General features: G+C 44.7%; 1 protein-coding gene across 3 annotated transcripts in view; it reads left to right on the top strand.

The window, feature by feature from the left end:
• The window catches only part of CYP2D6 (cytochrome P450 family 2 subfamily D member 6), a 38,771-nt gene extending 19,582 nt beyond the window's left edge, over nucleotides 1–19,189 (top strand). Inside the window, exons 1-10 of one of the 3 annotated variants that reach the window (XR_016441815.1) lie at nucleotides 5,422–5,886; nucleotides 9,990–10,161; nucleotides 11,212–11,364; nucleotides 11,922–12,082; nucleotides 12,184–12,357; nucleotides 14,692–14,827; nucleotides 15,741–15,928; nucleotides 16,914–17,055; nucleotides 17,150–17,343; nucleotides 18,005–18,136. Coding sequence is in view for 2 of the 3 variants with exons in the window: in XM_090042716.1 (XP_089898842.1) it covers nucleotides 5,674–5,886; nucleotides 9,990–10,161; nucleotides 11,212–11,364; nucleotides 11,922–12,082; nucleotides 12,184–12,357; nucleotides 14,692–14,827; nucleotides 15,741–15,928; nucleotides 16,914–17,055; nucleotides 18,005–18,183 (1,518 nt within the window). In the remaining variant the exon portion in view is untranslated. Of the gene's footprint in view, nucleotides 1–5,421; nucleotides 5,887–9,989; nucleotides 10,162–11,211; nucleotides 11,365–11,921; nucleotides 12,083–12,183; nucleotides 12,358–14,691; nucleotides 14,828–15,740; nucleotides 15,929–16,913; nucleotides 17,056–17,149; nucleotides 17,344–18,004 lie in introns of those variants that run through there. The other 2 variants (XM_090042717.1, XM_090042716.1) reach the window with 2 other exon arrangements.
• Nucleotides 19,190–23,282: the final 4,093 nt, after the last annotated feature.

Here is a 23,282-nt window from a genome sequence, read left to right as displayed (position 1 = left end):
TGGGGGAGTGGGACAGAGCTGCAGGTGGCTCATTTAGGGAGTGGCTCCCCGCTACTGCACGCATTCCTGGGCAGGGAGGCATGAGGTGCGCAAATTTGTGCACAGGGTAGGGGGCAGATGCAGGCTGCCCACTGCAGGCTCGGAGCTCCCTGCCCTGCTGTCCCTCCCAGGGGCTCCATAGCCTAGTGGGTGGGACCCAGTGCAGGAGGGCAGGGAGACTTGGTGCTGCTACCACTGCTGCTGAGACCTGTATACTAGCCACACCGACATGGCAAGGCACAGCCTGCCTGCTCTGTGGCAGCAGGGGCAGCAGTGGTGATGCAGAATTGTGGCCTTCAACCAAATTATGTTAAATAATAATGCATCAATGGATGATCTGTTTAGAAGAATCCCTTCTCCATGGCATGGATTGAGGGTAGGGGGAAGACAACATGCAGGAAGGAAGCTGCAGGAGACTCCAGCTAGCAGGAGCTACTGAAGCAGCCACGGTAGGGACCTCAGACTCAGTGGGCACTCAGGGAGCAAAACAAAGAGGGACCCTTTGTTAATCTAAATCTCAGAGGTCCTCAAGCAGTTCAACAGAGAGAAGGAGCCAGAGTTGCACCTGATTTGGTCAGCTGACAAGCTGCTGTCAAAATTATCTGGTGTTTTTGGAGGTATCACCAGGGCACATTTGGGTGGTAGTGATGTTTTTCAGGGCTGTTTCTTCCTGGGGACTCTTTCCTACAACTTGTCCATCAGAAGAGCTATGGAAGCACGGTTAAAATCCTAGCATCATAGGGTTGGAAGGGTTATTTAGTCCAAAAAGATGTGCTGTTCCTATACTATCTCATCCTACCCAGGCTCTTTTTGACCTCCGCTGAAGGAGGTTCCATTATTTCCCCAGAAAACTTTTCCACTGTCCAAGTGTTCTGTCAGTCAAGGAGTTTCACTTGGTCCCTACATCTTCATGCAGAATGGGTAAAGCACTAAAAACTTCTTATTATAGAGAATAATTCTGCATGGGCTGGGGATACACTGTTGGACTGGATTTTGGACCCAGAAGCTATACCTTTGTTCCGGGTTGGCACAACCCTCAGACCGACCACAACACCTGCCAGTTGATAATAGGTGAATTTATTGATACAGAGTAAAAAACAAAAAAAAACAATCAAACAATTCTATATCTACCAATCCTAGGGCTGTCATCAGAGTCAAAATACATCTGGTTAAGATGCATGCTCCACTATGAGGCTCTCGCTCTTAGGTATCAGCAGTCTGGAGACAGGATGCCAAGGCCCACAGCCCCCCTCCAGTGGGGTGTATGATATGGGCTATCAGTATGCCCTTGGTCCATGGTGGCTTTGGGGACCCTTCCTGGGAGAACAGAGATGGGGACCCCTCTCAGGGAGGAAAACAAAGAGGGACCCTTTGTTAATCTCAAGTCTCTGCTTTTGTATTTTCCTTCCCCCTTGATGACTCCTGATGACTCTTTATCTGTGGCTCTCTTTGGTTGGTTGCATCTCTGTGGTCACATGTCCATGCAGCCTTCTGGGACTTCTCCTACTTTTGTCTGTTCCCCCAAAACTGGGATTTAGCCCCCCGCCCTTCCCCCCTGTTTTCATGGGCCTTGTTGCTGGTGGCACTTAATCTTGTGTTATGGGACAGTATGGTACATACTTCCTTTGCTTCCCAGGCTGTTTCCTAGGCTGTGTCCTTGTTGTGTTAGACAACCCATCTCCCTTGAACGCTGTAATCTTGCATTATAGCATGTCCCCCTTTATTCTCAGGTTGTGTCCATCCATTGGCCCTGTTGTGCTAGGCAGCCCAGCTACTTCTAGGGCCATGAGAAGCTGTGTGTGTGTCCCAAGCTCTTTAGAAATCAAATTAACCCCTGCTGCCCATCTGGACCCTTTATAATACATATAACTATACCTATAAGCCAATTCCTAAAAAAACATAAATACCATTTCTAAGCCAACAACACTAGACCTCTAAATTACTACTTTGATCAGTGTTCTTTAATGAAAAAAGCAGTATTGGCAGCCCTTTTTCATATTTAAATTTATCTGTCTGCAGAATGGATAGAGGATGGGTGGTGGAAATGAAGGATTTCCACAGGCACCTTATGCCAATCTGGGGAGACCAACTCTACAAGTCTGAGAGTCAATCTGGGGAGACCAACTCTACAAGTCAGAATCCTAGCTTTTCTTCCTGTGGTTGCCAAAAGGGGAGACAGTCATTACCAGTTGTGGCAATACCTGTGAATATGAGTTTCATTTTGGTAAAATAGGCAGTTGTCTTGCTGGAAGCTGGTGTGAAAACACCGATTTTATTGTCGCATACAATCAAGGAGCTGTTAGGTGGTAACAACACAGAGTCACTACAGCCCAGGGCTGCTTTTTGAGCAAGGTATCTAGTTAGAATAGGCTCCATATCTCATTCTTTTGATCTAACTATGCTTCTTGATACAGGACCGTGCTGGAGCTGGTGCCTTATAATCAAACGCTTCTTACTTTGTCCTCAGTTCTCATTGTAAAAATTGATTCACCTTAGTTCCTAACAGGTCTCATTTACTCTGCAACATTTTCCATGGTCTTTTCTCAAAGTGGACTTAAGCCAAGGTGACCATCTGCTGCATTTGGCTTTACTCATAAAGAGCAGCATGGTGTCCTTAACGGAGGATAGAGAAGAACGAAAAAGAATATGTGAGAAAAAGCAAGGTGATCTTGAGGAGCTGTGGAAGACAGAAGCCCAACTGTAAGGGTTGGAAAAAGAGAGGTAGGGACAGTTATGAAATGACAGTCTGTCCTGACTTCCCAGGTAGAGTTGGTCTGGTCATTCAGTGGGGCCCTGGGATGCTGGTGTGGATATGAATCCTCTATCTGGCATCTCTGTAATAACGATAAGTATTGAAATCTCATGTGGAAGCAATTTTGTGCTCCAGGAGGGGATGAGAAGCAGTAGTGGGGATTATAAGAATTATTTCTACAGAAATGTTTCTTTTGTGCCAGTGACTAGCATTCTGGTGCGTGTGTCAGTCTGCCCAGCTAGAATGCAATAGTGTTTGCAGATGGGAATCCACAGCTGAGGACAGTGGAGATGAGTCCAGTCTCATCCACACAACAGATATTGGGCAATAAACCTCCAGGCAGACTCCTCACTTTTCTCTTTTCTCCAGCAAAGCTGTCTCTCAGACCTGGCCTTGCTGTAACCCCTTGCCCTGCCCTGCTTACTAGCAGAGCTGGACACAGGCATGGGCAAACCAAGTGGCCGCCTGAGGCCCAGACAGAAAGGGGGTCCGAAAATGGTAATTTTTTTTCTGTTGTCCAATTGTTATCATCATTATCTCTGGTGAAGTGGGGCCCGATCCTTTCCACGGGGCCGCCAGGAGCCTAGATATGGTGCTGCTTATTAGTCAACATGGAAGAGCTGGTAAACAAGGAAACTGTCTGCAGTTCATTCCTTAACATATTCAGACCTGAAGAACTGTATGCCGTGGCAATGTATGGCCCATCAACTGGATCTAGCCCATGGACCCCTGGATCTGGACTCCCTCACCTTGTCACGAGATAGCCTTATCGCATATTTTATCCTCTTTATTTGAAAAGCAACAGAATCCTCATATGCATGTTTTATTTCCTGTATTCCAGTAGCATCTAAATGTAAGGTGTCACTCTAGCTGTACAACATAATGATGATGATGATAATGCTGCTGCTGATAATAGGTATCCAGGTTGTAGTCATATTGGTCTAGAGGAAAAGGCAACCAGGACTTGTAGTAGAGATGATATCTTTTATTAAACCAACAAGATTTTTGTAAAAAAAAAGTCTTTAATTGCAGGCTTTCGGGCACAAACACTTCATCAGGCATTGGAGAAAAGATTGTAACAGTTTGCCTGGGTAGAAATGAAATTTCATATTTCATAGGATTTCACAGAGGAGTCAATAGATGGAAAACTCCCCTGGGCTGATAATAGACAGTTATACAGCTGTGCAACAGAAGTCTTTGTTTCCTATTTTCTTCCTGCCATATTTTCCCAGGCTAACTGTACCTTTAACTCCTCCCAGTTTCTTTCAGTGCTCTCTTCTTCAGTCTTAGGTCTGCAGGTATCTTCTCTCCCTCTGGTGGAGTCATGTAACTCGTGTGTCCTAAGGTTGGGTCCTGAAAATACAGTCCTCAGTCCTTCGACTACAGTTACCTCAATAGGCTGGACTTCTCATCAGTGCCTGAAATGCTGTTCTTCTGGAAAGAATGGCAGTACTGGTCACCCTAGAATTAGCTGAATGTTTAGCACATGGCTTTAATGCTCTACCTCTAACAGAAGTGATGCATTTGGTCTCAAAAAGTTGGTTCTGTGTCAGCATTATCTCCATGTCAGTCACTTTGGTCTGATTTTTTTGGTTGCTCTTGGTGTGCGGCCTGGGGCTGGCAGATTTATTTCTCTGTCTTCATGGGTCCTTTGTTTTCTTGCAAGATTGTGAAGACCAGACTGATTCTTATTATTTTGGCCAAAGTCTTCAGAAGTGGCTTATGACTTTCCCCTGGTTTGGGGTGCTCATGGCTGGTTGAGATAAATCCAGGCCTTTCATGTCTTTTCAGAAAGCGGTTGGAGTCTGGAAAACCCTGATCTCAAGCTGAGCCATCAAGCCCTGAGGCATTCAAAGTCACTAGTTCCTTTAGAAAACTGCCCTGTTCTTGTCAGTGTTAATAGCTGGCTTTACTTTTAAGTTCAATGTAAAAAAATGAGCCAGTAAATGAAAATGGATTTGGTTAAACAGTTTATGCAACTCATTCCAAGATTCGGGAAAATCGGGTTACTCACGGTGCTTGTAGTTAGAATCTAGAGATGCTCTCTTAACATAGGAGACTGAGAAAGGTGGAAATTGGGAGATGGTCCTGGAGTTAAGGTGGAGCTAGTTAGAGACAAAAGGTCTGCAGCGACTTGCTTACTGTTCCATAGTAAAAATAGTTTCATTCTTCTCATTCATGCCTGGTTGAACATTAAAGCTATCCCCAACCTAAGTTCTGCATCTGTCTCAACAAGTTGGTTACATATCAGCATTCTGTCCATCACTGCAACCAGTGATCACTACAGTGCTACCACAGGTGACAGTTGATGGTATCTGCTTCAGGTGATAGGGGCTGCAATCTTTACCATGCAAGAAAGTCCTATCTTCCACAGCTCTTTGCCAATCTAGCAAGCAGCAGATCTAAGACTGGCTATGTGGAAATGTTGCAAGAAACCTCTGATTAATGTATGTTAATTGTGTTAATCAAGTTGCTGGAAAAATGATGGGGGAAATTATAATATTGGTTCGTTAAGCTGACACCTTCCAGGCTTTTCCGAACTTTGTTCCAGCTGTGCATGCTTAATAGAACAGCAGGATGTAACAGAAACCTGGGGTATAGCGAAGGAAGCCTGTTTCCCTTTTACAGAAGCCACTCCCCACATAGATTTGTATCATCATGTCAGAGGAGAGGCTAGAGAGAAACAGGAACCAGGCTTCCTACCAGGAAAAGGGGGTGGGTGTTGGAAAGGAGAAGAGTAGAGAAGGACAGATGAATAAAAAGAGAGAGAGAGAAAGCAATGGAAAGGGAATGAGTCGAAGAAAGTGAGATAATAGAGGGGAGGCGGACAAGCAAAGGAGAAAGCAGCAAAGAGTACAACTTGAGGAGAAAGGAAAGAGATCATGGAGCACCTTTTCCAGTTTTGGTCCCAGCTTGCATCTTGCTGGAACAGTTTACCCATACTGGGCTTCTCCCTCACAGCCTTTGCTTTGTTATTTGTTTTTATAAAGCGCCGTAGAAGCTGGAGTCGCTACCCACCTGGGCCACCCTCTTTGCCTTTCCTTGGGAACATGCTGCAGATTGATTTCTACAACCCTCACCTCTCCTTCAACCAGGTAAATGCTAGTGGGGCTGCTGCCTTTCCCAGAGTGAAGCTGGTCCTGGTTTGGGAATCCTAGAAAGGTTATTTCCCATGCACAAATCTTTGTCAACACAGTAATGATCCCTGTAGGGGGTTGGGTTGAACATTACCCCATTAGTCCTGAAACCTTATATGGGGCTGCAGTTGCCTCAGAGTCCAGAGGGCAATGTTCTACTCCAAAGTCCAGAATAATTTTTAACTAAGATCTGTGTGCACAGGAGCAGAGACTGTGTTTGTGTGTATGTGGACATGCATACCCCTACTTGCAGCCTCTTTGAATGCTGTGTGTAGTTTTTTGGGGATGAATCAGAGGTGCATAAGTGCTTATGAGCCAAGAGCTCACTTTCTAGATTCATAGATTTTTTTTTTATACCCCCCATGCAAAAGTCAGGATAGAAGTGCATCTCCTAGACTAACTGAATCAGAGGTGCATCACCTCCTTGGAATTTGTCATGTGCTTAGATCCCTTTCCACTTCCGTGAGCTCCCTAGATGCAGCACTTTGCATTTCTCCAAGAGCTCACTTTGGTTGATCTCTTGTATTATCCTGCAGCATTCTGATGACAGACCCATCCACCACAACTCTCTGGGTTCGACCCTCCAGCCAATTCTCCACCCACCGGACTGTGCAGTAATATTCTACTGGTCCCTAAGCATAATGATTTTGCTGGTGAAGACTTTGGTTGATCTCTTGTATTATCCTGCAGCATTCTGACAGTATTCTACCCCTAAGATGGCTGGTGAAGAAGTACCATCTCTGTAGCACTTTGAGATCCCTTGGGATGAAATGGGCTACAGCCCTGATTCTCAACCAGGATGCCACGGGGTCCTTTGAGATCCTTTCAGGTGTGCTAGGGGGTGCAATATTGCTAGGTGTGCCAACATAATTCACAAGATAAACCCAGAAATTTCAGAGGAATCCATAGTCTTAAAAACATTCTGACCTGTTGTGGTCTTGCTGAGTTTTTTGCAACAGAAAAAAATCCTGTATTATTTTTCCATAGTCAAAAAAATAATGAAAACTAAGTGCTGGCATTTTCCAAGGAGCTCCTTGAGTTTAAGGCTGGGTGCCTTGAGCCTCAAAAAGTTGAGAATTCAGAGCTAAAGAAAGCTTATTGTATAGGAAAACTTTTTTCCCAGGACAGATGTCTCTGATTTTGAGATTTGGCTGTTGAATAGCGTAATCTGTAAGCTAGCCCTATAGTACTGGAAGCATTTGAAAGTCTCAGCAAAGGTGAAACAGTTGGGGTCTCCAGCTATACAGCTTTAAATATCTTGCCTGCTGTAGCCAGAATATCCACAACTCTAGCGACATTAATTATTCAGCAAGTGTACACTTCCATTTTTCTTTTAAGGAAAATATGTTGCATCTTAAAGGAAATACATCTTGCTTTGTCTTCTGGTTGAACCTGCAAACTCTATAGGCCCTGTTCTAGTTTGGCACCACTGCACTTGTGTTTCCAAGTGGAGAAATTGACCTTGGATCATGGGTTTTTTGCCAGGGAGTAGGAAAGGCCATTTGTTTCAGGATCAAATCAGATTATAACAATCCTTGTCACTGAAGTGTTGACTAGAAACTGCTTTTAAGAGCACTTTTTTAGTTGAACCATCCTACTCTCTTTTTTGGCCCCATTTCTGTGTCACAAGCAGAAATGAAAACAGCTCCTATTACTTGGAGAAAAGCAGGAAGTAGAAATAGAAATGGCATTTTATCCTGTCACCCTGCCACCTCTTTTTAAGTATATGCCTGAGGGCTTTATCCACTGGTAATGACTGGCAGTGTGGTTTTTACCAGTTCACCTGTGGGCTGGCTCCCCTGTCTATAAGCTTGGCTATGGGAAGAGGTCAATGTCCAGTAAGGCAGGGTGGCAATTTGCAGTGCTGGCTACCCTGAATTAACTCCCTGTGTGGACCAAGTTGGTTCCTTGATGTTCAGAGACTACATTTCCTATTTTTAGACCCATTTCCTTACTCCGGCACCCATAAAATGATTCCCTTTATCACCTTTCAAATGTGTGCAGGCAGTGATTCTGTTTCCATAGCTTGGATATTCAGTCAGTTGACACAGCTCATTTAATCTTTCATCATTCCTTGACCTGTCTATTTTTTTTTTTTAAGTCTTTGATTACTCTTTGAATTCAATCCTAGTTAAACAATACTTATCTGCTATGGAGGTGAGCACTCGGCATTACCACAGAAGTAGCTGTGTCACTGCCTTCCAGAAGTGGGTCGTCATCCCCTTGTTCAGAGATACCACTCTGGTGAGGCAGGAGTGCTGTTCCTTAACAGCTAGGCCACTATGGGAGTAGATGACATAAAAAATAGGAAGTGGTAAATTATGAGTTTGTATTTTCCATGCTCGTACCCAGAGAATGGATTTGTTCTCCCTGCCCGTGATACTTTGGTCCCAGAGGAGTGTACTTCTTTTACACTTGTATTTACAACTCTCAATTTCCTGGATAAGACCTGAGAAATTCTGGCACCATTGGAATGGGACAAAGTAGTCAAAAGCTGGTGTAGCGAAACCCAGAAAATTCATTCAATATGTGGGTGGCGGAACCCTCTTCCCATCTGATGATGGACAGCTACATAGTAAGGGCTATACCACCCCTTTCTAACACCTGGAAGTCATGAACAGGGTTTCCCTGTTCTCTGCTTCCTCCAGTTGCTGTGATGACCCTTGGGGGCCATTGGTATATGCTGCAATTTTGAACAGCTGCCAGGGTAATCTCACTTCTTCTAGGTCAAGGGTACTCAACCCCTGGGCCATAGAGCCATGACATCCATGCCACAGGATTCCCTGTGGATCAGGAAATTTGGTTGTGGGAGCAATTCATACTGCCATCCCTCCCGCACTGTCTTAAGTCCCAAGCCCCCCACGGCCATATCAGGGCCCATATTGGGGCTGGACCACACCCCTTCACCCCATGCAAATGGATCAAGGTTCGGCCATGCCCTCCTGCCCCCTTCACATGGCTGAATCAGGCCCTGCCTTGCCCCAGATTAGGCCCATTGGCTGGATCTAGCCTGCAGATGTGGGTGCTGCCCATCTGGCCCACAAGGCAAAAATGTTGAGCACCCCTGTTCTAGGGAAATGGAACTGGATTGGCGTACAGCCGAGCCAGGATCAGGGTAGCTGGTGGGTTAAAGGACTTTGCAACTCAGCAGGTAATATGCACCAAACAATCTTTGGGTGCATCCAACTCCACAGAGCCATTCAGGTCCTGGCCTGAAATTCTGGACTTAAGGTGACCTTCTTGTGTCCTTTCTAGCTATAGGATCCTCCTTTTTACAATGATGTTCTGGTTTAAGAAACCTAATCGACACATTAACCCTTGGAATCACAACTGGTAATAGTTTGTCTTGGTCTAAAGATCATTGCCCTCTGCTCTGGTGTTTGTAGGAGAACTGTATCACATTTTAAATTCCTTCTTATATGTAAAAGTGAGCCATCTCACTGTATATTTAGCAATAAAAGGCTAACCACATCAGTGAAGGTAGAAAAGGAACTGCTCCCCTCCTACTCCCCCGATCCATGCTGTGATAGGATTATGAACGTTGTGCAAGCAATTTCTCATAATGGCAACACATGAACAACTCCAGGTTAACTAGCTACTCAGGTCAACTGTGTCTGAGTTGTTCCATGGGCTATCTTTGAAGATGCCATAGGAGTCCTAACTTCTTGTAGTCATTCAAAATTGCAAGGGTGTTTTTTATGATATTGCTGGCAAAATTTTACCTTGGGCGTAATTGTGTTCTATTAACTTAAATTCTCCTAAATTACACTTTCAGCTAATAATGGTGGGTTTTTTCCATTGCCTGTGAAAGGTGCTGTGGTAAGTTGCCATGAGTTGTTGCTCTGCAAAAATATTTGTATCATTAATTGATTGCTAAAGTTCTTTGTGATAATTTTACAGATTCACAGAAGTTTAGGGCTGGAAGGGACCTCATCAGATCATTCAAGATCCTCCAAAACACTTAGATATATTTTAGCATCACAGTCTGAAAAAAACAAAGCATGACCTGGTTTTCAGCCATAGAAATCAACAGCTTTTCTTTCTTCTTTCTCTCTTGACAGCTGAATAAGAAGTTTGGGAATGTTTTTAGTCTTCAGTACTTCTGGAGTAACATGGTGGTGGTGAATGGGTACAAGGCAGTGAAGGATGCACTGATCCAGAAAGCAGAGGACTTTGCTGACCGACCTTATTTTCCTAAATATGCCCATCTAGGTTATAACAAATGCTCTGAAGGCAAGTGCCATGAAAACTAACATCGGTTTCTGACCGTAGTTCTGAGATGACTGGCTTGTAAATTGGAGGGGAATTGGACAGTGTGCTGCCTCTTTTCTTGTCCCTTTGCTTATGCTTCTTGTGCTGGAACCTGACTCTACCAGTGCCTCTCATAGTTTCCTCCCCTTCTCTTGGCTGTAGTGAGCAGATTGAAGTGTTACTGGGTACAATGGAAGTGGCTGTTCTGTAATGTTAAGTAAGATTTTCAGGGTTACTTGTACCCCTTGTCACCCATAATCAGAACTGGTGGATTTCTATTTCATTCATGTTTCTCATGTTCTGTATGTTGCTTTGTCAGGTCATAAAGAAATATATTTTTACAAGGAATCTCCTGGAACTGACAGTGAATATGTGGGAGAGTAGAAAGAAATACAGTTTGAAAGGGAGGCTTGTTAGTCTGGGTACTATCTTGAATTATCACAAATCCCTTCCATAACATCCTTCCGCAACATAAAATTGGAGCTCAGAAACCTTTAGTCACAGCTTGTCATAGAAACAGAGACAAGAAGGTTTGGAGGGTACCTCCAGATGTCATCTAGTCCAAACTTTTAACTGAGAGAAACCATACTTTCCCTCTCCCACACTCTAGCCAAGGCAAAAGTGTTGCCTACAGTACCATCTCCAGCGGTTCTATCCAACAGTTTAATCCTTAGGAAATGCTTTCTGACCTGAGGCCCATACCCTCAACTCTGGTATACTGGCAAAACACCATTGATCACATCAATTTATATAAGTTGAGGAAGTGACCCCAATTTTTTTCCAAGTTGTATTACATATCATTGCTTCCAGGTACACTTTGCACCTTTCAAATTAATTCCTCCTCTTAACCAGCTACACAGGGGAAGGTTGAAACCATAAGTCCCTTTCATTTGTCAAGCTATACATATTCTTCTGCTTTCATCTTTCCTCGCAAGTCAGTTCTCTAAGTCCAATTTTGTTACTCTTCAGTGAATTTTGTCTGATATAGTTCACAGAGCTCTTTATATATCCTGTTAAATAATTGTCTTTCAGGGTTAATAATCTCAAGGTATGGTCCTGCCTGGAGAGAACAAAGGAGATTTGCACTCTGCACCTTGAAGAACTTTGGGATGGGAAAGAAATCCTTGGAGAACCAGATTTCTCAAGAAGCTGGATATCTGTGCTCTGCTTTCAGCTCTAAAGAAGGTTCGTCTCATCCAGGGAGACGGGGAATTGGATTTAAATAAGTCATGTATAAGGAAATAATTTCTGAAGAAAGACATACTAATTTCTGTATGTTGCCTTCTATCCATAAAGATATTAAAATGCTCTGGGGACCAAAAAGATAATGATCACGCACCTAGCACTATCATGTAGCCCAGGAGCGATGCATAGGGGGTGCACATTCACCCCGACTGGCTCCTGTGGGCGGTCACTGCTCACCACCCCACCACCAACACTGCTGGTGGCATCTGTGGGTGGTCTGCAATCCCTGCTGGCTGCTGCTGCTGCCAGCAGCAGCTGTGGATGGTTGCTGACCCTTGGTCAGTGCTTGCCACCCTCCCCACCCCAGCCGCTGCCAGCAGCATCTGTGGGAGCTCCCCCACTTAGTATCACCATGCTCCCACCACCACCGTGCCCCCCAACCCCTGAGGGCACGTGTCATTCATGATGTAGCCAGCTCTGGTCTACGTCCTGTCATTATTTTCACAGAATATCCATTTGGGATTGAAAATGATGTCATAATTTATTTTTTTTTTCAGGTCACCCTTTTGATCCACTTTTTCTTGTAAAGAAGGCAGTTTCCAATGTGATCTACTCTCTTACCTTTGGTGAGCGCTTTAACTATGATGATGAGAAATTTCAGAGGCTTGTGGAAATCTTTCAACAGAGCATGAAGGAAGAGAGTGGATTCTTGCCCCAGGTAAACCAGCAAGGATAATTTACTCAGGGAGAAGCTGCTAATGATTGAGCAACCAGATGGTGTTCTATTAACCCTTTGTCTTGCTCACTTTGATATTCTAGCTCCTTAATGAAGTGCCTTTTTTGCTTCGCATCCCTGGAGTGCCACAAAAGGTGTTTCAATACCAAAGGGCCTCCATGAGCTTAATAGATGCGATTCTGAAGAAGCACAAAGAGACCTGGGATTCTACCCACATCAGAGACTTTACTGATGCATTTCTGCAAGAGATGGAGAAGGTAGGAAACCAACAGGACCTCTTTGAATGTATAGTTTTGTGCTTGGTGAATACACTAGTAAAGGAACAATCTCTATTGGTTCCTTTCATATATAAAGCAACCCATATGCTCTTGTATATGAAGCAATCTGCAAATGCTACAAGCAACGTTGTACAGTGAATAGCTCATTTCTCTCTTTCAACGTTCTCTTATCACTAGTACATGGATCAAGTGGCCCAAGTCTGAATAACAAAATAATATGGTAGGAAGCCAACCTACTCTTTTCTTTAATATGTTCTGCAAGTTCATATGGTTCAGAGGTTCTGGTACGCAGCCTGGATTCCATCTGGAGCACCTCTGTGATTGCAGCAACGCTAAGAAGGAAGTGATTGTTGTGTATCTGAGACTCTTAGCTTAGTGAGTTCATGCTCAGAAATCACTTGGAGGATGAGCTGGTACTAGGAGATTCCATTTTGTACTGAAGATTTCATACAGTATCCAGTGAAGTTGGTGAAAAGAACCCCCATTAATTCCAGTGGATGCTGTATCTCATCTTTAGCTCTCTCACTTGTAGAACAGGTTGGACTATTGATGTAAACCAGCTAGGTACATAATAGTTTTTATCTTTTTTTTTTTTTTTTTTATACAAGTCCCAGGAGAAATGCTAACTACAGGTTGCCGACTATACCTAGTTGGAAAAACACTTCATGCCAAAAATCCAATCAATTCATTTTTATATCTTTTTAGCTTTAGCTCTGAAACCTCAATACTTCCAAAGCAGGTGAGGGTAGAAAATGGGAGGAAACATCAAGGAGAGCTAAGGTATGGCAAGAAGTATTAGAGCCCTTGAGGTAGCAAAACCCCCATTTGTGGATCTGTACAGAACAGGCACAGGTGTTGATGTAGGCTATGGATGTACATGTCTAGCAGTGGCCTTGGGGACCTGTGGCTTATATTATTGCAGCCCATTTGGGGTGTGGTCTCTAGCCACTTAGAAGCTAAACAGCCCTGTCTTATTAACACTTTCTGAAGATCATTGAAAAACTGTTTTTCAGAGGCTTCTGGTTCAAAGGCCTCTTCCATTTCCAGCCTTTTCCCTAAATTAGAAATTTATGTACTTTGGGGAAAAAACATTAAAATAGATGGACTGCTGCTACAGCTATATTCTGTTTCCCTCTGTGAGCCTAGAAGGAAAGTAGGAAGAGAGTAAGAAAACGTATTCCTTGGGCTTTCTTATGCTTCTTTCCTTTTGTGTAGGTGCCGAATTATTAGCCTTGTGCTGATAAAGTCCAGTTTGGGTTGTCTTAATCTTCTAGTGATTTAAGTGAATTTAATTGCCAAAGCAGTGAATTTGCAAGGGTTCAGTTAGTTAATTGGCCAAGTATTTACCAATTCCCCTACTTTGTGCAAAGCAGGGACATACTGTATTCCACAGATGTGCAGACTTTTTAAAACCTGATGCTATCTTAGAGTGTTTACTACACGCACCCTGCTTTATGACAGAATTTCAAATTCCATAGAGTATGAATAGTCATGTTACCTACTGTAGGCTGTAGAAGCTTGAATACTACAGCAGCCAGTGGTAGACTTTGCTTTAGTTCAGATGGTAGGAGCCACTGTTTTCAGACAGATGGTCCTGAATATAATCCCAGATATCAACCTGGAGATCCTTGTTGCCTGGGTATGGGGGATAACTGATGACCTTCAGAAATACATAACTATAGAGTTACTACTGTGTATTTATTGTATGCATGCAGCCGCTTGTATTTCACTCAGCTGTGCTAAAGCCATGAATGGCGTGTGCCCCTCAGTGGCTGGGGAGGCACAACTGTACTGACAGTGGCGGGAGCACGATGGCGGTGAGCATGGAGCTCCCCCAGATGCCACCAGCACTGTTGTCGGCAGGGGGGGAGGTGGCAAGTGCCAACCAGGGGTCCACCTGCCCGCACCACTGGCAGTGTCAGCAGCATCCAGCAGGGATTGCTGACTGCCCACCGCCACGCTCAGGGACTCCATGGATAGTACAGCAAGGAAATTTGTAAGAAGGTAGCCATGCAGGTGTTTAAAGAACTCTTCCAAAACACCAGAGACTGCATGGGACAAAGCAGAAGAGTGAAAACTGAACAAAGGAAACCTAAGAGCAGAGATTTTATTTCAAAAGAGCTAGGAACAGACACTGCCACGCTCAGGGACTGCATGTGCACTCGCATGCACCCCCTATGTGTCGCTCCTGGCTAAAACCTTGATTTGCCAGTCTGAGAAAATGAATTGGTCTCTTAGCTAGAACTGTGATTTTCTGTCTCAAACAAAACTCTTTGGCTGGATCTCATTTTTCTTTGTTCCTTTCGGACCAAGGAGGGTGTGGAGACCAGTTTCACTTATGAAAACCTTCGTTTAGTAACTCTTGACCTGTTTTCAGCTGGCACTGAGACCACCACCACCACCCTGCACTGGGCAGTGTTATACATGCTTCTCCACCCTGAGGTTCAGAGTAAGTGAGAAGCGGGGGGGGAGATGTGGTTTGTTTCCTCTGCTTTGTGTCTTCCTTGGAAAAGTTCTCAGTATCTGCTTCATTGTGCTGTAGAAAGGTGAAGTAACAGTAGCAATGGTCATAGCAGTGATGGAGAAGGGCTCGAGGGGGGAGAGTTCCACAGATTTTGAAGTGCTGAGATGAGTAGCACAAAGGCACGTGACAGGAAAAGAGAAGGGAAAGCTTTAATTTAAAAACTTCAGTGTCAAATGCACTTTGTCACAGCGCCTTGGTAGCCTTTTCCATTCTAAAGGTCCCCATGCCTTCCTAAGGCTAAATGCTCATCTGCCTAAATAATCCAATGCTGGAGGCACCTGTGCATTTTAGGCCCAACAGTGTGGATGAGGTGAGAGATCTCCTAGGTACAAGACTGTTCCCTGGGTTTAATTAATAGAGGATGAATATATAAGTTACCCCGAGTAATTGAAGATGAGCATGATTTCCTTCAGCTCCTATTCTCACCCACCGCTTCTGATCCCTCTTCTACCACTGTCTACAGAAGGTATTTAGGACTCCTCTCTCTCAACCTGTACCAGCATCCCCCTGCATCTCTGGATAAAATCCACCTCCTTAGCAGCCCCCCTGCCCAAAGTTGTTGTCATCTACACCTCTTGCAGCTCACACAAGACCTGACTGTCAGATCAAATTATTCATTAGTATTAGTAGCAGCAGTATATGTTTACATAAGAATTGTTCCCAAAGGTTTCGGTTCAGTCTTGTTCCCCATACATGCTAGGTGCTGCATAAAGAGAGAGACAGTTACTGCCCCAGAAAATATCAAGTCAAGAGGAAGTCCATACCCCCCTTTTCCTCCAGGGCTGATGCTCACCATTAGATACCTTATATCTTGCCCACATAAAATGTCCTTTTCCAGGAAAAGTTCATGAGGAAATTGATAAGGTGATTGGCAGGGATCGGTCACCCAACATGCTGGACCAAGCAAATATGCCTTACACCAATGCTGTGATCCATGAAATACAGCGTTATGGGGATATTGTTCCCACTGGACTGCCTCACATGACATACCGGGACACTGAGCTTCAAGGATTCTTCATTCCTAAGGTTTGTGTAGCACAGGTTGCCTGGACTAGGCTGCAGAAACTCCAGGTCACCAGTTGAAATCCAGGATGGCAATAGCTATTTAGAGACCACTGGATATCTCAGTTCTGGTCTAAGTGGCAACATCTGGCACTAATTGTGCTTCTTCGCTGACAGCCTTGCTAGAGATGCTGAGATTGTGAAATACTACCTTCCCAGTTTGGCTTTACAGTTAGTTTCTTTAGCTCAGGCCTATAGCCTGAGACTGGGGAAAGATCACAATTTTCCCCACAGTCAAATGAGAATCAGCATTGTTGGAGCTGGTGAATTAGGACTGTTTCTCTAGTGCTAAAATTAATCTCACAGCAAGCTTTGGAGGTGCTGGGGAACGCAGATAGTTTTCACAATGTGCCTCTCAGTAGTCCACGGTACAAGTGCCCATCATATGATGACGTTAGTTAGGACTCGAACCAAAAGGGTTTTAAAGTTTAATAGCAAACATCAGGGCCTAATTTCCCTGTACTATTAGGGGCATCAGAAGTGTTCTCTGTCTCCTGAAGACTGAACAGTGGCCGCTACTGGAGATGGGATACTGAATATCCTAAATGAAATGTGGGAGAGCTCCTGGCTCTGTGGCTGCTGTTTCAGAAGCTCTGGCCTCCCACTGTTGTTCCAAAGGTGAAAGGAGCTCAGGCTGTGTCCTTTGGCTGCTCAGAGAGACCGGCACATTTTCTTCTTCCAGCTCTTGTGCTGGGCTCACATGGACTCTGGGAAGTGGTTAACAGTGGCCCTATCCTGTAATGAATGCACTGCTCTTCCTTGTTACAGCAGAATGATGTTTTGGGGGCTCCTGTCCCATGGAACCGCAGGGGAGGTGGTTGGTTGAGAACCTCTAGTAATTGAGAATCAGGGGCAGGAGGTGGGCTACTGAATACAGAGGGACGTCATTCTGCTCTGGGGTGGCATATCTTGTGTCCTTACATATCTCTTCTGTTTGTGGGCTGCCTAGGATACGGTCATCATCACCAACTTGTCCTCCGTGTTGAAGGATGAAACCTTTTGGGAGAAGCCGCACCAATTTTACCCAGAGCACTTCCTGGATGCAGATGGGCAGTTTGTGAAGCGAGAGGCCTTTCTGCCTTTCTCTGCAGGTAAGTCCAGCTGCAGCTGGGACAGCTGGGAGAGACCATCCCTGCAGAGGTCTGTCACTGGGCCAGAGGAATAATCTGCCTCTTCCTCTTCCAGTGCCAGCAAGTGAGCATCTTATCTGTCCATCTGCCTTGGTTCCCTCCCAAAATATGGTCAACTTGCCTGGAGCAGGTCTTGGCAACCTTTTGGCCACTGTGGGCTGCTGCTGCTTATGACCCAGCCCCTGCCATGGGCTGTGGCATGCAGCCAGCTCTTCCTGCTGCAGAGAGGGATAAGGAGTCCTGTCAAAGGTAAAGGCCTGACACATGTCTGATTTGGCAGATTCTCACCTGTGGCCATGTTACAGGAGAGCTTACACTGTCTGGGTACGAGGGTGACATAAGTGTTATCCTTTAAGTTACAAGCCAAATATATTTGTTCTATTTGATGGGTTTTATTTTAGTCCTTGAATAACTAATTGAGCACACAGACTCATCTCCCTTGTGTTTTCTATTGGTGCCTGCCTCTCACTGCCAGGTTCCTAGCTTTGCCTTCTCTGGTTGCTCACACAAGAAAATGAGCTCTTTGGTGGTTGACTTCAAAGAAATTAATTCAAGGATGTAACTGCATTTTATTTGAAGATGGCCTACTTCTCTGAGTCTTTTTTAGAGCAGCCTCACCAAAAAAACCTCCCCTGACAAAGTCCTGTGTTCATGCTTTCCTCTGCATCTTCTGGTACCAAAGGAAAGGGAATGTTAAGCAATCCACAGAGGCATTTCACCCAAATCCCTCTGTACATAGTCTGGGAATAGAAAGTGTGTGTGTGTGGACAGATTCTCCACTTCACTCCAATCTGTGGTCATGCCATGAGGAAGCTCCCCTTCCAGTGTCTCATAACTTACAGTTGCTTTGCCATGCTCTTTCACCAACACCACCTTCCTCTTCTCCTTCTCCTCACTCCCTCTCTCTTAGGTCGCCGTATCTGTCTGGGAGAGCAGCTGGCCAGGATGGAGCTCTTCCTCTTCTTCACCAGCCTCCTGCAGTGTTTCACTTTCCAGGTCCCTGAGGACCAACCCAGTCCTCAAGAGGATGGGTGTTTTGCCATCATACATTTCCCACATCCCTACCAGATCCAGGCTATCTTAAGATGAATGCAGATGTCTGCTGAGTTCTCCTCGGATGTTTCAAGAGTGTTTAGTATATGCCTTATTCTTTGAGAACATCTCTTTAGAGCTTATTGACTGCATTTGAATCCAGGGCTGAAACAGTTTTAGTGATGGGCTATGGGATATGATTCTGTAAACACACGCTATTTGTCTATTAGCACCATGTACATTCCTGCCACATTTAAGTGCATAAAACCAGGGTGATTTCCCCCCTGAGACGAGGTTGGCTGTTATGTTTGCTAGTGCACTTTGCCTCTGCTTGTATGTGCAGCAGATCAGGACATTTGGTAAATAAAAACAGACTGTCTTCTGCTGATGCAAACTGACCCTGAGGTAGCTGTGCCCATGCTTGCCACCAGTATGGAATTAAAAGATGAGTATGTCTTTGATTCTTTCTCACATGAAGAGATCATGCTTGCATGATTTAGTCCCAACATCAACCATGTTTCCTGAATATATGCAACATGCAGGGCCTTGCTGCTGTTCTGATTAGGTTCTGGCACTTTCAGAAACATAGGGTACAGGGTAGCCTATAGTAGACCCTAAGCTACTTAGCAGTATGTTATAACATTTGCTTGAGCAGACTTTGGGTAAGGGAGGAAGAGGCAAAGGACATAAAGACTAGGGACAGACGTTCAAAAAGCCTGAGCCTGACTTGATTCAATCTTCGCAGGTTAGTCTAACCTGGCTAGGCTAAATCAGTTTATAACCATACAGATATCCCATACATGCAGGCACATGCCTGCAGTGGCTTAGGCTAGAAGCTGGGGGCGGGGGGCAGGGGGCACTAGAGAAGCCCTTCTTTCCCCTTCACAGCACTGAGCTATGGGAGAGGCATAGCCAGGCCCCAGCAGGATGCTCTGATTAGCCCAGCAGGGAATTGATAACAGTGTTTATCACCCATAACTCTGTGTTTATTACCCCATTAAGAAAACAACAGGGGGACATTACTAGCTATCTGTTGATTCTGCCTTTGTTCCATCTACCACAAGCCGGCATGAGGGGTGGGGGAAATTCAAGGTTAGCAGGGAGTGCGGGGGGCAGGGGGCAAGCAGCCTGCAGTCTCTGCCAGAGCTGCAGCCAGGGAGCAGAGGGAAGGAGCCAGTTCTGCTGTGGAGCAGAGAGCCCCATCCAGCCCAGAGTATGCTGGGACGCTGGGGAAGGCTGGTTTATCTTAAACCAGAAAGGGGTCTGGGACAGACATTGCATAAACTAGTTTGAGCCAAATCAGTTATGTCTGATACTACATTCAACCAGGTTTATCTCAAACTGGTTTCAGCCATTTTCAAACTGATTTATGTTCCCTGAGCATCTGTTCTGTTACAGGTTTAAACCAGTTTCTGATCACTTAAATTTGCTTATGTGTAATGTCTGTTCCTAGCTGAACAGGCAAGAAAATGTTATATATGACAAGAGTTCAGAAGGCAAGAGGAAAGACAAGGTAAGATGGTTATCTTTTGGTCACAAGTCATTTAGTGTTTTTATAACAGGTGGATCTGGTGTAGTGCAGATGCAGCTTATATAGATGATTAAACATAGGTATTTCTTCTTGAAAATAAGCAAGATATGCTCAATAATCACATTTGATAGAGTTCGTATTAATATTAATGATGAGAGAACCTGCGAGGTACATTTCTATATTTTTTAACTTTTATTAAATAAGCTTTTGAAGTTGGCCCAGGTAATTGAGGATCAAAATCCAGCTTCACCTTAGAATCTTTGCTTGTCAGCTTTGATGCATGGTTCTTGCTGAATGGCCCATCTGCAGATGAACCAAGATAAGCATATCTCTGACATTTTTAGCCTCTAAATCTAGGTAAGAAAATCTTTACAGAAGACACCACTAAAAGGAAAAATGTGATGGTGAATGTGATGAAGGTGCAACAAAGTTATCTGAGACTGTGAAGAAAAATGTTACCATATTTTCTTGCATACCATGTGCCCCCAGATAAGACATGCACCTTATTTTTGGGGAGGCAAAATGGAGAAAGAGATTTTTCCAGCATTATGGCTGCATAGAGCAGGGACAGATAAATCTTCATCTCGCCTTCAATTTCCTGCTTTACCAAAAGCTGTTCAACCCAAGACTGGCTCTCTTCCAAGACAGCATTGTTCCCCCTGAAGTCAGAGCAAGGCTGATTCTGACTTGTGGCACCTTGCTATACTCACCACACCTCATTACACCCTAACTGCTGCTAAGATTGGTCCCCACTATGGATCTATGATTTTGAAAAGAGTTAAAATATTCTGCAAAGCTGTGAAATAGGTGGAGAGAGAGCAGGATTAGCTAAAAGACAGGACAATTGTCAAAAGAAAGGTTAGGAGCAAGCTATCCCAATGCAATGGAAGAATGGGAAGTTTAACCCTTTTGGTATGATGAAGGTAACCTTAGTTACAGATGTTGCAAAGAAGCCTAAAGTAATGTGTTGGGTTGGGTTTTTTTACTTCAGGCTTCACAAATAGGGTCAGCTACCAGTGACGAGCACTTTTGGTGGCAAAGATAGGAAAGAAGACAAACAGCCTGGAGTGTGGAAGAACAGGTTAGGAATTACTTAGGGAAGCTAGATGTTTTCAAGGTGGCAGGGGTGGATGGGGTGCACCTTAGGGTACTAAAGGAACTTACTGAGGTAATTTTGAAGCCATTTGCTACTCTTGGAGGTTGCCTGAGTCCTGGATAATTGGAAAAGGGCAACTGTAGTTCCCATCTTTAAGGAAGAGAAAAAGGAAGTTCTGGGAAATTACAGACAAGCCTGACCTGATCTCAACAACTAGAAAAATCATGGAACAGGTCCTCAAGGAATATATTTCAAAGCATCTAGAGGAGACCAAGCTGATCAAGAGCATCTATCGTGGATTCATCAAGAGCAAGTCGTGCCTGTTCAGTTTGATTTCCTTCTATGATAATGTGACAAATTTGCAGATGACACCAAGTTGGGTGGAGCTGCAGACACTCTGGAGGGTAGGGCTAGGATCCAGAATTACCTGGATAGACTGGAAAAATGGTTTGCAATTAACTAAATGAAATTCAACAAAAACAAGTGTGAAGTTCTACACATTGGATAGAACAATTGCATAATTAAAGGCCGGGGAACACCTGGCTAGGCTGTGATACTGAAGAGAAGGATTTATTGGGTTGCAGTACAGTATAAGCTCAGTATGAGCCAGCAGTGTGCCAAGAGCATATTGAGTAGTGTTAACAAGAGGATCGCTTGCAGATCAAAGGAAGTGACTCGTGCTGTACAATGAAAGTGCTGGTGAGGCCTCATTTGGAGTACTGTGTCCAATTTTGGCCCCACACTTCAAGAAGGATGTGGAGAGTTTGGAAAGAGTCTAGCATACAGCAACAAAGATGATTAGAGGCCTGGGAAGCAGGCTAGGACAGGCTGAAAGAACTAGTGTTGTTTAGTTTGGAGAAGAGAAGGCTGAAGAGGGGTTTGATAACAGTCTTCAAATAGCTGAAGGGTGATTATAGAGAGCAAGGAGATAGACTGTTCTCTGTGGCAAACTGCAGCAGAGGAAATGTAGATTCAAGACCAGGAAGAACTTTCTGACTGTGAGGGTGATTAAGCATTGGAACAGGCTATTCAGAGAAGCTGTGGAATATCCATCTCTAGAAATGTTCATAAGTAGGTTGTACAGACCCTGGGCTGGGATGATTAACCAGGGATGATCCTGCCTTGAGCAAGGGGCTGGATGTGAGGACCCTTCCAGCTCTACTTTCCTATCATCTCCCAGGCTATAGAGAGGACCAAAGCTCTGTTAACGCCCTTCAGGTAGTGAGGAACAGGTGGAATATATTTGGTGTGCTGAACATCAGGGTAGGTCTAGTTTAAAAGGAAAAAGCTATTCCGAATGTGAAGATGATCTAGAGGGTGCGGGAACCAAACAATAAGGTCAGGTAGAGCCAAACATCTTCCTTCACCACCCTTGCAACATTCAAATGTGCGTTAGTGTAATGAAGTGTAGGTTACCTAATTGTTTTAGTTGTTCATGCATACTGTGCAGGCTGTCTATTTAATCCTCATTTCTTCATAAACAATATGTTCAGTCACAAGATCTGCTTCTGCTCCTTCGGCAACTTTTTCCAGCCTTTCCTATTCGTAAATTGTTGGTGGTAGTACTGGGTGGAGGCCCCTTTAAGGCAGTGGGCCTGCTCACTCCTGGCTCTGCCCTTTTTGGGCTGTATAAGAAGGGAGTCAGGAAAAAACCTGGTAGTTGTAGCCTGGCCACCAAAGAAGTTAGAGCTCCTGAGTGAGTTAGTTAGAGCAACCTGAGGCTGCAGAGCATGGAGAGAGGCCCGAGAGCAGATCAGCCAGAAAACCAGGGGCTGCAGAGTGTGGTGGAGGCACAGTCATGCAGCTGGCAAGCAAAATCACAAAGGTAATATTGGTAAGAGTCCTACTTCTACTATTGCTACTGTTTTGCAGCCAGTGATTGCTCATGACTTGCAGTGCTAGCACCTGGGGTTAGATCCCAAGACTGCCTGTCCACTAATGGCAGTGCTGTAATCATTAGTCGTTCACAGTCAGGCTGGCTTCCTTGGTCTTCTCTTGGCCCCATGACTGCTGCATTCAATCTGGTTTCAGGAGGTGGAGAGTGCCATCCCTCTGCCAGGCTCTATAACTTGGTAGTTAGGGCCCTCTCCTGGGAAGTGGGAGATGTGGATTATTCTAAAAAATCAACCAAATGCAATGAATGCATAAGTTGAATGGACTGTGCATGTATCATTGCTATCCAAAGGGACTGAAAATGCCCTTGTCAGATTCTGCATCCAGGATGTGGGTAGTCAGAGCTTGACCCAGAGGGTCACAACCCTGGGGATTAGCAGGAGAGAAGGTCAGGAAGCAAAGGTCCCAGCTAGAGCCATGGCATCAGGAGGAGGTGGGGCAGGAGGCCAAGGTCCATAAGCCCCCAGGACACAGGTGGTCACCCTGAGTAGAATCATGAGCTGGGGCTATGTCAGGGCCAGGAACAGAATCCAGGGTTACAGCATGGTGTCACTATCCAGGAGGTAAGGAGCAGCTATAGATGCACAGGACTGGGATGTGGGCAATTGCCCAACAAAGCCAGCACCTGGGGGCTGA

This window comes from Crocodylus siamensis, chromosome 4, assembly GCF_052110815.1.
Source record: "Crocodylus siamensis isolate JL-2025a chromosome 4, ASM5211081v1, whole genome shotgun sequence".
In the NCBI taxonomy this organism is placed as follows: Eukaryota; Metazoa; Chordata; order Crocodylia; family Crocodylidae; genus Crocodylus; species Crocodylus siamensis.
The sequence above is the reverse complement of the archived record's forward strand: the minus strand, read 5'-3'. Positions and strand labels throughout refer to the sequence as shown.